At 43.8% G+C, this 15,567-nt stretch overlaps 1 protein-coding gene across 4 annotated transcripts in view; it reads right to left on the bottom strand.

The window, feature by feature from the left end:
• Positions 1-12,602: 12,602 nt before the first annotated feature.
• LOC105560784 (rho GTPase-activating protein 100F) overlaps positions 12,603-15,567 on the bottom strand; it is a 69,581-nt gene continuing 66,616 nt past the window's right edge. For all 4 annotated transcript variants that reach the window (XM_012010193.1, XM_012010194.1, XM_012010195.1 and 1 more), the window contains one exon: positions 12,603-14,290. In XM_012010193.1, the coding sequence (XP_011865583.1) occupies positions 13,967-14,290 (324 nt within the window). In that variant the 3' untranslated portion in view covers positions 12,603-13,966. The remainder of the gene's footprint in view (positions 14,291-15,567) is intronic.

The following is a 15,567-nucleotide window of genomic DNA, read 5'->3' on the forward strand; positions in this document are numbered from 1 at the left end:
GAAGTTTACTTACCTTCGATCTTTTTAAATGGACAAATTTTTTATTCAAATTGAACCAATCGCTCTTCCACTTGAGTCTCATGCTGAAATCTGGCTGAGGCGCGCACAGACGTAGATGATTACTTATAACACATTTATTTCTAATGTTTTATTATATTATTATTCTTTTGAATTATTAATCCTTTACATTTCTCGCAAAACTAATTTGATTTGTGAACATCGACCGAAGTTTACTTACCTTCGATCTTTTTAAATGGACAAATTTTTTATTCAAATTGAACCAATCGCGCTTCCACTTGAGTCTCACGCTGAAATCTGGCTGAGGCGCGCACAGACGTAGATGATTACTTACAATATATTTATTTGTAATGTTTTATTATATTATTATTATTTACATTTCTCGCAATACTAATTTGATTTGTGAACATCGACCGCAGTTTACTTACCTTCGATCTTTTTAAATGAATAAAAAATCAATTTTTTATTCAAATTGAACCAATCGCGCTTCCACTTGAGTCTCATGCTGAAATCTGGCTGAGGAGGGATGCAGGCACAGATGTAGTAGACGATTACTTATAACATATTTATTTAATGTTTTATTAATATACTCCTTACCGTAGACATATATTTATATCGTATGGCAGCATATTATTATGATATTGTATAATATAGATGAGGTGACTGACAGAACGATTCATTATTTTTCTTTTATTACTCTCCGCGGCCGAAGAACGACACACGCTTATTCATTGCTCCCTCTCTCGCACATTCGCACCCGTGTCGCACAAAATACACACACGTGCATCCACACGCGTTCAAACGCACCCCCCGTATACTCGCCTACGTGCATTCGCTCTCCTAATTGCTCCATTTATTCCACTACAGTCTCTTTCGCGCCTCCCTCTCGCATTTTCGCGAATCGACAAAGCCGCTCGAAACGTTGTTCCTCTCGTCCCTCGAGCGGCGCGTCTCGGCGAGCTCGTCCCGCAACTTCGTCGATTCGTCTCGCGATTAACTCGCATTCGACTAATTAATTGCGCCGCGCGCGTCACACGCGTGAATCGACCGCACGCGCGAACCTCTGCTAATTGCAATTATCGCTGGATCGCGCGATAATCCTGATAATTATTATGATATATAGTTCTCGTTATATTACTCGCTCGTAACATTATCTCATACTTATCTCGCCTAGTTAAAATATCAATATACATTATAATATACTCTAGTAACGATAATGCAACACGTCGTTAATTTATTATACTTTGCAACTTAGAAAAATAGTCCTGGCTAGCCGCGGCCGCGTCGCGTGCGCTTCCTCGCGCGATCGATCCTTCAAAAGCGCTCGATATTGTTACATGCCTGTGTACATCCGACATATATACTACATATACATTTATCTATATATAATATCTATATATCTTTCATCTTTCTAATCTCCGGGGCCTTTCGCGGTCGCCTGACGCCCACCTGTGCGAAATATCCCGCGGGATTCTCTAATTGACTAAATCCGCCCGATCGAAATCGATCGCTCGTTTCCGGGAAACGGAGGGAAACTCCCCTCCAGAGTGGTTATCTATGAATTCTATCGATCCCTCGATTTATTTCGCACAGACGATCGGCGATCATATTGTTTGTTTCTTTTTTTCTTAAACAAACGCGCAGCTCCAGTGAAAAATCAACGTATCTTCCACTATTTTACGCCGTACCGTGTCACTCGTAAAATATAATCAATCGTCGTACACGCACAACAAATTAATTATAAATAACGCGATTTTTATGTTTCATTTTATCGATGTTCAATTCTTAATTTCCGTTTTACCTCTTGTCCGCTTCGCTACCGAAATCGAATCTCGTCGATACACACGAGTATATAAATAACGCGTCCTTCTAATTTAATGGCATGATCACTTCCTATTTTACGAATGGCGCTAGGACAGGTAGTACACGCCGAAATAATTGAATAGACGGGATGTCGAAATGGAATTCTCAAGTTCGTTCCCTTCCCGGTTTGAGAACGTTGTAAATTCTGGATTGCCAATCCACCCGCCGGGCACAACCAGTCCCGATCTCTCAGGCGATCGAGCGCCGGTTGTGGTCGAGCGGAATCATTGACTTAAATATTGCAGCGCGCGTTGTGTTACTTATCGAGAACGGCGATGAATTGTTCATTCCCGCGATTAAGGAGCGATTTCATCTTTTTCTTTTGTGCCTGCTTCCCGATCGCGGATGACTCGACGCGGTCGCGATGCAATAAAATCTATGAAAACAATTAACGGAACAACGGTAGTATTACCCCTTTGAAGTTGTCACGCTCTACTATATCTACTGTTGATTCTTTTCCTTTTATTTTATATATATATATAAATCGGTCAACGAATCGCTTGTCCCGCGTATCGTTGGACTGGCGCGAATCTGACACCGACTTAACAGCGAAACTGGAGTCCTAACGTATATCGTGTCGCACACGATACACTCGACCAAGCTCACTCTCGGATTAACAGTCGAGAAAAACAAATCAGTCGTTCAAGCATTCGAGAATCGCGACGGCACAGTTTTCTCGATTTTCCTTCTCGCAACGAAATGCAGCGATCGCTTCCGTTCGGATCGTCAAACTTAACGAAACAACAACAACAACGGAAGGAAAACTGAAAACGAAATCTACGTCTCGGCGCATCGCGCGAATTCACAAGACACTTAACGAATCTCGTTTAACGAATCTCATTTAACAAATCTCGACGATTTCTCTTTTCTTTTTTTTTTCGTTACGTCAAAACGCTCGACCACAAGATAATCAACCTATCGTAGAAAAGCCTCTAAAAGGCATAATTTTCGTATTGCAAGAATGTCTCTTCGTTTCTTTGGTGTTAAAGTCAACTAGTATCCGCACACTGCGCACTTGCACTTTCTTGAGATGCGTTCAGCCTTAACAGTCTTTTCCGGCGACTATCGTTTGCCGTCTCTTCTCCGTCGAGATAACCCGGGAGAAAAATGCGTCGCTTGAACTTGCAATTTCATTTTAAACTCAAGGCAACCCACGTTTCCCCGAGTGGCTTCCAAATTAAAGAGACACGCATCGACGACGGCAATTAGTTTTACGATTACAAAATATTTTGCGTAGATTATAAAATTACGAGCGCCGCAAAAACTTTTCTTGCAATTCTCTGCCGTCTCTGTCGTGTCTCTGCATTAAAATATTTCGACACAATAATCTCGTTAGCGCCAATTCGAGTTTACAGATCAATCAAAGGGCACGTACGTTCGCACGGGTTCTCGGGAAGGAACCGCAATTTGTGAGGCTCGAGTTAAGGCTGAACACATGATTTACAATTGACGCATTTGTATATATCTCTCTGTTCACTGACACATATTCCCAAGTACACGAACAACACGCATACGATCGATCCTCATCTCTTTCATTGAATTTTCATATTTTACGTTCTCTCTCTCTCTCTCTCTCTCTCTCTCTCTCTCTCTCTCTCTCTCTCTCTCTCTCTCTCTTTCTCACGTATTATCGGTTCGCATAAGCGGCCAATGATCTGGCATGAGACGCGGCGACGCACCCTCGCAATTATAACGCTAATGTATCGACACGCTACTATTTTTTTTTCGTTTAAATATACATCTACTTGCTTGATATAGCGATCAACGATAGTCGTCCTCTCTCTTTTCCTCTTTCTCTCTTCTTTACTACGATTCTTCGTTCGCCCCACTCGCTCTCGCTTTTCAGCCGTCTTTTTCACGCGCGCATATATCTCCTCGCCTTTTCTCTCTCCTCTCTCTCTCTCTCTCCCCTCCTTTCTCGCCCCTTTTTGTATACTTTTAATGCTGCAGTTTCGATTAGAAGATCCAAGTAAAATTATTAAATGCTGGCAATAATAGTTATCTAAGTCGCGACGATAGTTCTCGATTACTGCGTAAATACTGATAGATATACTTGTTCGCCGTTTACGTTGCACCCTTCTACTTCGCCGAGCATCTTTTTGTCTTCACCTTATATTCGTTTCACTCTCTCTCTCTTTCTCCCTGTCCCCGTTTTGTATTCTTCGTCGTATTTATACCTTTCTCATTCCCTTTTATATTTATATATATATCTATATCTATATCTCTCGCTTGTCCCATCCGTCTCCCTTCGTTTCGCTCTTCCCTTTCGCTGTCCGCCTCTGTCTTTTCTCTCTCCGTCATAAATATATTTATAGACTTAGAATTTTCAATTCGTAGAACGATCTAATCGCTCAACCATGCAGTTTCATTTCCGTCTTTGCGCTAGATTCTCCTCCCCCTCCCCCCTCCCCTTTTCTTCCCCGCGATCACTCTTACCCGCCGTCTGTCCCGCATTCTCTCATCAGATGCATTCTCTACCCCTTTCGCTCGTTCAATATACATTAACAACTATAGTCGTTTAGTCTCGTAGACGTCGATTACTCGCCGATTACCATGATTTACTCGAAACCGTTTTCCGTGGTCACAATCTCGACAGCGTACGCGTCACCCTTGTATTTCGTATAGTCATTACAACTGATATTATAAATTAGCAGTCTGATATATCTGGTATAAAAGAATTTGACGACGTTGTTACTTAAATTTAATGAATTTATATTCGTTTGCAATATATTATTAATCCGTTTTACACGTAATTGATTGAGTTCCTCGTTAACATCTTCGTGATAATTTACTGTCATTACGATAGAAAAAGAAAAGAATTATACAAGAAACCGGGGGATATCTTCTTAATTTTCAGGGAATCTCTAATTATATAGAAAATAATTCTATTTTGCAGTCCCCGATATCTCTGGTTATTTATTGTATTATTGTACTTATCGTTATGCTACTCTCTCGTTTTTTGGTCGTTTCTTATTTTCCGTCAAAACTTGGCGCGACACGAGTAGAAAGAAAATTCGAATTACGAAGTGTGCGAACAGGAAGGATCGATCGAAAATAGTCTTAGATCTTCGACGGTAATTAACGTCTTGCATATTTCCCCCTCTCGGTAGTCGTGTATGATACATTTAGTAACTGTGTGGTTGTACATTCGCACTATACCTTTGAGTTTCGACTAACAGGGAGTTTACAGGCTTGTCCCTAAGCACTAAGAATAATCAATCTTCCTCTCTTTCCTTCTCGCGCGATTATGATCGGTAATGATATAGTTCGCGATGATGCACGCATTGATATAGTGCGTCTACGGGAGAACGGACGCGCCTCTCTGTGCTTTACGTCGGCTTGTAACGCGGCTAAACGATGCGACGATTCGCGCAGCGCAGCGGGTACGATTGTGAACGCGATTGCCGACGAGGAGCGGCGTTTTTCCTCGCGAAGCGAGCGGTGACGGGAATGAGGATCGTCGCCAATCGCGCGAGGATGACACTCGTTGTCCTCGCAGGGCGAATTATTGTTTCTGGGTTCTCCGCGCTTGCTTTCTTATATAAAATTGGAAGAGGTGAGCGAAGTAGAAATTTCCGATCGTCGAAACGGCCCCGTCGCGTAAACTGGAAGTCGTGGATTTGTGCGAGCTACATACGTGCTGGATGAGGCGTGAAAATGAAAGAAAAAAAAGATCGGAGCACCGAGTAGGGTATTAATGACATAATTTAGAATTTCATTTGTACTGGCTCCCGATCCAACCCAATTCGCATTTGACGTCGCGAGAGTGTGTGGGAAATTCGGCCGCGTTGATCTCGGATGGTGTTTGTAGCAGTTTTAACCGTAGTGCAAAAATCGGCACGTGGAAACACGTCTGACGTGCTTGCACGCAGTGCTTGCAAGTAAATGTAGACAGACCTGTCGTTTCTTTGAAGATTACGTGGGAAAAAGGTCTGCTTTTGCATATCAAGAAGAGGATGAGTGTCTTCATTAGTAGAGATTTCTTTTTCTCTCTCAACGACGAAAAGCTTACGAACGTTAAGTCGCCGACTTTTGCACGTCGGGTCTACGTGTTCGGCGAAAAAAGAAACTGGAGTAAGAGGCTGCTACGTAGCGAGGAAGCGAAAAGTAGGAAATTCTCGTTCAAGGTACAAAACGTGCTGCCCGACTGACCGTCGGGTCTAGGTCGAAGCTTGCGACTAATTCTAAAAGCGTGTCTCTCGTTCGTCTCGACCGCACGGAACGCAGTTCACTTCCCTAACAGTTAATACAGAGTAGTGAGGCCCGTTTTGTCTTATTTGTTTCGCCCCTAACGCGCTCTCCCGCTCGCTCTCCGTCTCCTCACGTTCCCGAATACAAATCATATCGGCGTATCGAGGGCTCGCAAATTCTCCTTTGTAGGCCCGTCTGTTTTTCTTTGTCTGGAAAAAGAAACGTGTCTCTCCTCTTTGTTTCGCTATGATATGTAGGACGATGAAAGCTTTAGGGTAATCCTATGACCTAATGATGCCCCTGCTCGATAAAGGGTGGAAACGACCAGACGTACGATCCATTCGGTGATTTCCTTTTCGCACCAGCCGCGAGAAAGATGTAGAGAAACGCTACTTCGAACGGGAACCACTCAAATTCAGACCTCCCCGTCGTTAATTGCGCCTTAAAAATTTTTCAAGGTTTTAATAAGTATTCTTTGTACAGCCCTCAGTTATATATAAATATATATATATATATATATATAAATTTGATAGCATTACACGTGCGATTATTCACTGCAGCTTTCGAGGTGAAACAAAGTATAAGTCACCGTTTTAACGTCTCTGTTATTTTAATGCGTGACCGTCGCGTTCGAAGCCTCGTCCTGCTAATCTTCCCCGACGTTATTCACAATTATCTACAACTCGCACACTTGCCTAAGTAGGATGCATCCTTGGGTGGGATATGTTCAGAGCGATTCGAGATGATATACATATTTCGATAAGTACACGAGAAAAGCTACGCTCGAAAATACAGGTGTACATATACATGACGTGCGTGTTGCACGCGTATGCGCGTGTGTGTGTGTGTATATATATGTATGTGTGTCTACGTGCGTGTCCCGCTTCCTCTTTAATCGTGTCACGGGTACGCGATTCAAGTCTTGTTCACGTGACAACTCAGACTGAAATTCATTATTTACAAGCAGCGTCTTCACATCCCTCCCCGACCTCTCCCACGTCCAGTTCAACCTCGGCTCCTTTCGCACAGAGAATTGCGCCTCGCGAGTATGCAAATTATTATTATTATCGCTATTATGTACAGCGTGTCTCGCGTCTCGAGTAACGCATCTCTCGGGGAAAGGAACGTCGGTCTTTCGAACGTCGCAGCTCGAGCTTGAGAGAAATTTCCGCGCGAGATGATGAAAACGATTCTTTCCCGTGTTTCACGGCACAATCGCGCAGAGAAGCCTGGCTTCAATCGGGAAAATTTTTTTTTATTTGCACACATTAGTATTGAGATGCAATTGGGGGATTAGAGATGAAGTTCGCAGTCCGGATAAAAATTCCCGGGGACCGCGACTACACCTCTGTAGCTAGGAAATACTTGACGTATTGCGACAGAAAAGTTTTGCGTTTTCACCATCGCGATCGCAATTTCCTTCGACATCAAACTGAACGCGATCGCGGCGAGACGGGACGGCTACGCTTTATCATCAATATACCGACTATCAGCTATTATTATCTGTTCAGGGTCATTGAGCACCAAAAAGGAATGACAGTACATTATTATTCTCTGCTTGTTCTCGGCTTTACTTTTCCAGTGACTATTCCAGCGACTATTTACAATGCTAACGTTCTGCACGCGTCGTGTCGCGATCGGTGACTCGAGGAATTGGACTCTTCCGCGATCTTCTCGCGCGTCTTCGGCGTAGAGAAATAATCCCCGCGGATCGCCCGGAAGGACGAAGGAAGAGCAACGCAAATCGTAGCCAGGCTGTGCTAAAAATCGTCCCGAGGTTTTCTTTCAAACGCCCTGTCGGTCGCTTTGCAACGCGAGAAAGTCGGAGGCACTGGCGAGTCTCGGATTGTTCTCAGATCGAGAAAATCTTACGGTATATAAGTTGCACGGGATTCCTCGAGGATACCGCCGTAATTATCCGAACAAAGAATAATGGTCTTTGCTTGACACTCTATTCCCCGTCGGCTAAAGCTGACCGCATTCGCGATCGATCCATCCGTTGATTTGGGAAAGTTCTCTCTTAAATTTCTTTTTTGAATAAAACTACCGTGGACATTAACGCTTTGCCGACCGTGATCGATCCCGTTTGTTTGGAAGGAATCGGAAGGACTCGATCGATCTTAAAGGAAACGGAAGGGCTCGATTGACGCGGCGAATCCCTTTCGCTTCCTTTACGAAGGATCAACCGCCGGTGCGGATGCGACATTTGTTGAACCTCGCGACGATTCGGCTCTGGGAAACAGCTAAAACTATACGTATAGTGTACAAGTGTTAGTTGTACAAAGTTCAATAATTATAGCTCATTTACGTACGAAATTTATGGTGTCGGGGCGCGGAAGAAAAACCGATGCGCCCCGCTACGCTCTGCTTCTAACTTATAGAAAAATGATGAAAAAGTTCGTAGTTTTTTCTTTCTTTCCTTATCTCTCTTTTTTTAGAAACGTTTCAGTATGACAAACATGGTCCATCGTATATATATTTATATGTAAGTGCTAAGAGCCAAAGATCCAGCGGACTTGTATCCACGACACGGTAGTCATTTGCGAATCTTACAATGTAATTATCAACATCGCGTGCGATTATACATTTCATTTATAAACAATATTATGTGCAATAGCAGTAGCATATCATTAAGTTAGAAATATTTCAACTTGTGCGCACCGCCCCTTACGGCGGAAAAAATGGATTTGTTCAGCCAGAAGTTCTTGCATTTCTCAAAAATAATAAACCGATACATTTAGGGTACCAATAAGTTTGTCGCTGAATAAATTCTAATGTATCGTTACGTTAATCGGCCCGAAAAAAAAAGTTAAAATGAATACAAGCGCCATAGCTTTGTCGCCGTACAATTTAATTGAAGTCTTATTCGAGATACGAGAGTGATTTTATTTATAAAAGACTTTCAATTATCGATAAAACTGTGCCCTTTATATAGTATATCGCGTTTATTGATTTAGCATAAAAAAGAAACTATACCTAATATATGTATATATGTATATGTATATATATGTACGTGTATAAATCCTCTTTATATAAACGTGCTTGCAAAACCATCCAATCGAGACGAGTTCTAAAATCGTGAATACAAGTCCCCGGATCCGTTTAACGCGAATTTCTCCATAAGTAATAATAATAATTTGTCGATTAATGAAATGCGAGTGCACGAGAGAATCAGGTGATGCGGGCAGATTTAAAAAAAAAATTATATTTGTGTATCGACACTGCGCCCCCTTGCTCTTCCCAGTGTTTCACTACCGCACGACACCTGCGTCGTCCTGCAAGTCGTAGGCAAGTCCTGCGAATTTCTAACGTGACTCTCGAGCGTTCTTGACTGCCCTTTGCTTTCGGTCCCCGCGAATTTTGCTTCCGCGCGTATATCTTGCCGATTCTCTTCCACCTAGCCCAACTCGGTTTCTTTCGGAGGTGCACTCAGTTTCTTATTTTCAAATCCATGGGTCCTGCGAACTATTCGAATTCGTAACGAGCGACTCGACTGTCCAACACGGTCAGTCAATAGCGCGAGGTCGGAACATAATACTCTCCGTTTCCAATCTACTGTTCTTTTTGTTTTATTCCGGTATTGAAGGAAGAGATACGAAGGGGAGAAAAATGACAAGTAAAATGTGGGGAACGCGTTTTGTGTGGGGAAAGTCGAGAGCACGATATACTGCGTCCGTTTGCCGTCCCTGTTCCTTTGCTTAGCTCAATTTGACCAAGGGGTTATCCTGCGCGAGCGATACGAGATCTCTCGATCTCTCGAAGGACCTCGCGTTACATCCAGTCTATGGCGCGCGCGTTACAGAGGGATATCTCCGAGAAATTATTACATTACCGTTTATCGCGGGCACGGGACGCGCGAAGATCCCGACGAGTAATATCCCCCTTCGACGAGTTCCCGCAATCCCGCCGATCCTCCGGCCCCGCGTTTGTCACGTTTTCCCTTCATCGAAGGAGAGACACGAAAAATTGCATACCTTATCAGGAATTATTTTTACCGATAATCGCAAATTTATACAGGCGGACATCTATGTGATAATAAAAAGTTTTTTTTTTCAATATCTTTAGATATTCTTTTCAGACGACGTTTTCTTTTTCGATAAGATACAGAAATCTGGAGGCTGCTTTAGATACTTAGTGTTTCGGATATATCTAATACTCCGCGGTAACGCGCCGTCTCGGGATTTCCGTAGATCTCTGCAGGGACCAAACGTGACTCTCGCCCCGCTATCGGAGGATTTTAATTTCGGATCGTGGATCCGCGCTAGGCGGAAGAAACTACCTTAAATTAAATCACTGGCCATATCCTGGACTCCTTGCGATCGACACGTATCGCGGCTCGTTAAGTCTCGATTAATATGTATATATATATAATGTGTATGTATATAATGTATATAATATATATATGTACGTAGGTATAGGTATAACAACAGTCAATTATATAAAATTGCGGCAGTGTGCTTTCACGTATATTAGTTAATGTTAATCATGCTCTCTCATTCTCTCTCTCTCTCTCTCTCTCTCTCTCTCTCTCTCTCTCTCTCTCTCTCTCTCTCGTATAATCGATTTATTATTAAAATCAGGACGGCGAGGAACACTGGATACCATCTTTGCGTTTATGTCTGTCCTTCAGGTTGTATTAAGTCGATCGTATTGGTAAGCCAGGACCTCTCACGTGGGCCTGGAGCTTATGCTTCATACAGTGTAGAAATTCTAAAGCGCAAGCGGTATCGTTAAAGATTTCTCATCGCGGACACAAGCAGTTAATCACATTTACGAAATAATACGTATGGTACACCGTAATTTCCGCTTTGATGACTCATTGCATCACACGATAACTGTAGATGGCAATACGGTTTGTGGTTTGCTTCATTTAGAGTCACTATTCAATTCCTCTACGCGCGAATAGGAAGTAATAGGAACTACATGGCGTCTCAATCTGACGATTCGTCCTAATTTAAAAGCGCACCCGGGATATCTGCGGTAATGACGGACAATTAAAAAGGTCGCAGAGTATCGTGAACGCAATTAATGAAGTTTTACGCAACGCGGGCGCAAATTAAAACTTATTGTATATACAAACAGAGCACGTGAAAATGGGAAATGCGAATTCAATCTCCTTTGCGAACGGTAATAAATAGCAATCGTGATAAGCGTGTATCTCTATTCGGTTCTCGTAAGCAATGATTTTCGCAGCGAAAACGTAACGTTCCGCAATTTAAAGGGTGATTTGCCTCGAAAACGAAAGGATCGCGCGATCGACTTTTACTCACTTTCCCGAACGTAGAGGTATCTTCGTCCCTTTGACAAAAATCCGCGTTGCTACATCCGCGGGAAAAAACGAAATAGGACACCTCGGTACCCGGCATTCGCTCGCACGCACGCACGCACGCACGCACGCAAACACATCGGACGACATTCACGCAATCTGGGGCTGGTAATACAGCTAGGAAATACAGCTTGCGTATGGCGACTCGTATATGTATACGTATATATGTACACGTTACACTCAGCTATACAATTAGTCTCGGTTTCGCGGCTACTTCAATTAAAACTTTACTCTCGCCCTTTCGCCCCTCGCCCCGCCGACCCGCCCCTCGCCCTCCAAACCCTTGAGTACTCTCGCGCGCGGTAACGCTAACTGTGCGGAAAGAAGTGATTACGCGGATGTGTATAATATCTATTTATACGTGCGTGTTTATACAGATTGCAGTGCTTCTATCTCTTTCCTCCTCATCGTCGCGAGCCAAGCCACGAGCGAGATCGCGCGATTAGCGGCGTGTCGCAGCGATAACCAAGCCCGCGATCGGCGCCTCGTGGCTTCGCTCCGGATCGTAGTGCGTGATTTCATCGTCGCACGATCGTTCCCAACAATCGCGGCGACGACGGCTACGCCCACGTTTAATTCTCCCGCTTTCTCCCCTAATATCGTTCGTTAATTTTACATTAGTCCATTCGCGCGTCTCTTCCTCTCCTCTCTCTCTCTCTCTCTCTCTCTTTCTCTCTCGCGCTCTCATTTGCTCACTTTCGCACTCTTCCTCTCTCGTTCGATCATCGTTTTACTGCTTTTAGACGTATAATAATACTGGCTATTTTTTATCGCTTTTTTACGTTCCCGTTTTTAAAAGTATAGTTAATTAACCGTAGCATTTCTCTCTCTCTCGCTCTCTCTCTCTCTGTTTACTCATAATTATTATCGTTTTCGGTCAGTTCCTCCCGCGGCGGCTTCTCCCCTGCCCCATCTCCCCCTGCCCCGACCATCCGCGACCCAATCTCGGACAATCGATCGCCCGGTATTGATACAATAGCCAGTTGATTGCCCGATACTATATCTATACGCAAACATGTCCGAACGAATCCGCCTACGTGTCCTATTGTCGACATGTGGAAACACCGCCATGTCCCCGCGCTCTCCCCTCCCCCGGCGTATGTATAACATCTTTATGTATATTATGTATATCGTCTATAGTTTAGCTGTTTGTTTGTTTGTTTGTCGGTTTGTTTGTTCATGTATCCTTTTTTGGTTTCTGTATACGAGAGCTAGCTAACGCTACAAGTAATAGTTTTTTATCAAAAGCACACACGTAATATCGTGACTAGTCTACGTATGTATATATAATATGTATATATAGTATATCGCATATAAACTGATTATTATATATGCCACGTGCGCCTCTCTTCGTTGACCGGCTCGCTCGCTCAAGTTCTGTGTGCTGTGTGTTGGTGTGGGTCGTGTTGACGATAGTAATGCCGACGATGACGACACGGAGGGACAACGTCCCTTACTCCTCCCCCCCCTCCTCCTCTTGCTCTTTCTCCATCCTACATCTTGGCGGCCCGAGGGCATCGAGAGCAGGGTGTGCGCGAGGGATCCGTCTGTGATCTGACATTCGCTTCGAGGGACCATTACTCGAAAGGCCATTACGTGTTCTCGAGGAAACTCTCGTGACGTGCGGAGGACTGGACGTGCTCCAAACTGTTTCAGTTGCCTTCCCGGCAGCGACTTTTCTTTTAGCAACGTAACGTAAACCATCTTCGACTCCTCGCGATACTTGTCTACGACTTCGGCCCGAATTGCGGTTGCTTCTAGCAGAATAGATATATACGTATATCGATCCCTGATTTATCTCCCTATAACGAGTAACCGGTCGTGGTACCGCGTCTCTTGGTTTGGTTGCTCGACCAACTCGGTGTAGCGCTACCTTTTTTTATGACTATATTTAATTATATACAGTCATAAAAGTACGTACGTATCGCATTTCATTTCGCGCGAAACTTAATTTCGCACGGAAGAGGCGATAAGTCGAGACGTAATGTCGAAGGGAGAAATTTACTATCGCTAGCTTTTACTTCATTACGTAGCAGCTCCAGCTTAATATATTATAGTAATATTGACCGAAACCACACTTTTCCGCCCGCCTTTTTTCCCTTTCTTGCGCTCTCGTCTCGTTTAACTTTAACAACTCCTTCTCGCAAGCAAGCATGCCCAAGATAATAAACTGGAATCAATCGACCGCCGGTAACTTTCGATTGGGGTGCGCGACGAAGATTCTTACGAATCGACATTCGATTACTAGCACCGTCCGGATCACTTTAACACGCTCGTCCTATCTCGTATTTCGAGCTAAAACCTTATCAGCCCTGGTAACCCGAGAATACTTACGGCTCTACGAAATTAAACATTTTAATGAAATTAACCAAGTCGCTTCCCGCAAATTGGATTTATTTTCCGAGCCGATCGGCCTAACTTGTTTATTGACTTTCCGTCCGTCAATATCACACGTACGAAGTGAATGAAGCAGCCCTTAGTTCGTCTACGTTGTTGAGGAATGGTCATCCCCGTGGCCTCTCCGTTACTCACTGCGCACACCCGCGCGACGACGACGACGGGTCGCAATTAGTGCGTCTTGGATATATGCTGGTGTCGATCGTCGTCGCTCGCTTCGACGTCACCCTCGACGCCCTTCTCGCCCTCCTCGGGATGTTGGGGATTACCCTCCTCGGTGTCGACGCTGCTCGTGGGCGTCATCTGCTCGACGCCGACCCCCGTGCCGGCGCCGATGCTCATGCCGCCCGACGTCGTGCTCGATGTCGTCGTCGTCGTCGTCGCCGTCTCGTCGTTTTTCTCGTATCCCAAATTGCCCAGGAGGCTCTTGTTAATTGGCTCTGGCGAGGCCTCTGACTCCTCGCTGCTAGGTGAACCGGGAGACGAGACTATCACCTGCGCGAACAGAAGGGACCCACCGTCAAGGTGCGTCGGTTAGTTGTGCTCGACACGCTGTATACAATTGAAATTCACCAAGTTTGATCAGACGTTCCGAATTTCTCGATGCAATCGAGTAGGAGAAATGAGAAAGACGGGAGCACACGCGCACACACCATGTATATGTATTTAAGATGAGAGCGTTTACAACTTGTTCACTATCAACAGTTGTACAATCGACATAATTTTCTTGTCTGTTTAAAGTAATACGTCTCTAAATAATTTCTCGAAATGTTCGAAACGTTTGATTAACCTCGTGGATGACACTGTATATATAGTCTCTGATACATATGTTACGGAAGGACAGTTTCCAACCGTAAGCTCGATAATCTTGCATGTAAGTCGACCTGTACCGACAAAAGTTCTTACAAATTGCGATTTACAATTGATGTTTTTACTTAGACCTTTTTAAAAAGATATTGCTCGATTCATATTGCGAAATCTAGAGGCTCGAAGAAAAATTTTAACAATTCTGCGAGACCGTTTTTAAGTCGGTTCTATAATTTCGCGGATACCAGAGAGTCGTGGAAGTGGAATGCAATTGTGAGCATACGCAAAAATATGTGCTACACCAACGTAGAAAAGTATTCACAAATACTCGGCATGTTGGAGACATTTAGATCGTATAAAACGTGATGGCATGAAGGTAGAATGAGAGTTACATGAATGATGAACGTTTCTCTGATATCTGAGTCGGGCCATGCATGTGACAACGAACTAAAGGCGGCGGATGTACACGATAATGAAAACGATAATGACGATGATACCTGTGCAAGAAGCGGCGTCTCTGTGCTGTCAGCGGTTTGGTAGAGCCGGCAATTTGCGCTTGCTCTGAAGAATACGTGCCCAAACGTAAAAAGATAAAGAAGACAACGTAAATTGTCATTATAATGGGAATGACGTCGAAACTATATACACAAAATGGAAATCATGTCGACCCATATGCCCGTAAACTGTAAACGATACAGAAATGACATCGAGACGTGCACGAAGGTATTTCGTATAAATTATACATATGGAATATACAGGGTGAGTCTTTCCATATCCGACAAAATTTTTGAGAAGGTAGAACGGATCGAGATGAATGGAAAAGTCCTGTACCATTTTGCAATTTTCGTAATAGTTAACGAGTAATTAATTATTAAAAATCGTTGTCTTAGGCCGGCCTACCGCCCAATTCGAGCGCGTGGCGAGATGTGCGCATAGCAATATCGATCGCCGGGCGGTCACATCTT

Source organism: Vollenhovia emeryi, unplaced genomic scaffold, assembly GCF_000949405.1.
Source record: "Vollenhovia emeryi isolate VEMERY1.0 unplaced genomic scaffold, V.emery_V1.0 DF939221.1, whole genome shotgun sequence".
Classification (NCBI taxonomy): Eukaryota; Metazoa; Arthropoda; class Insecta; order Hymenoptera; family Formicidae; genus Vollenhovia; species Vollenhovia emeryi.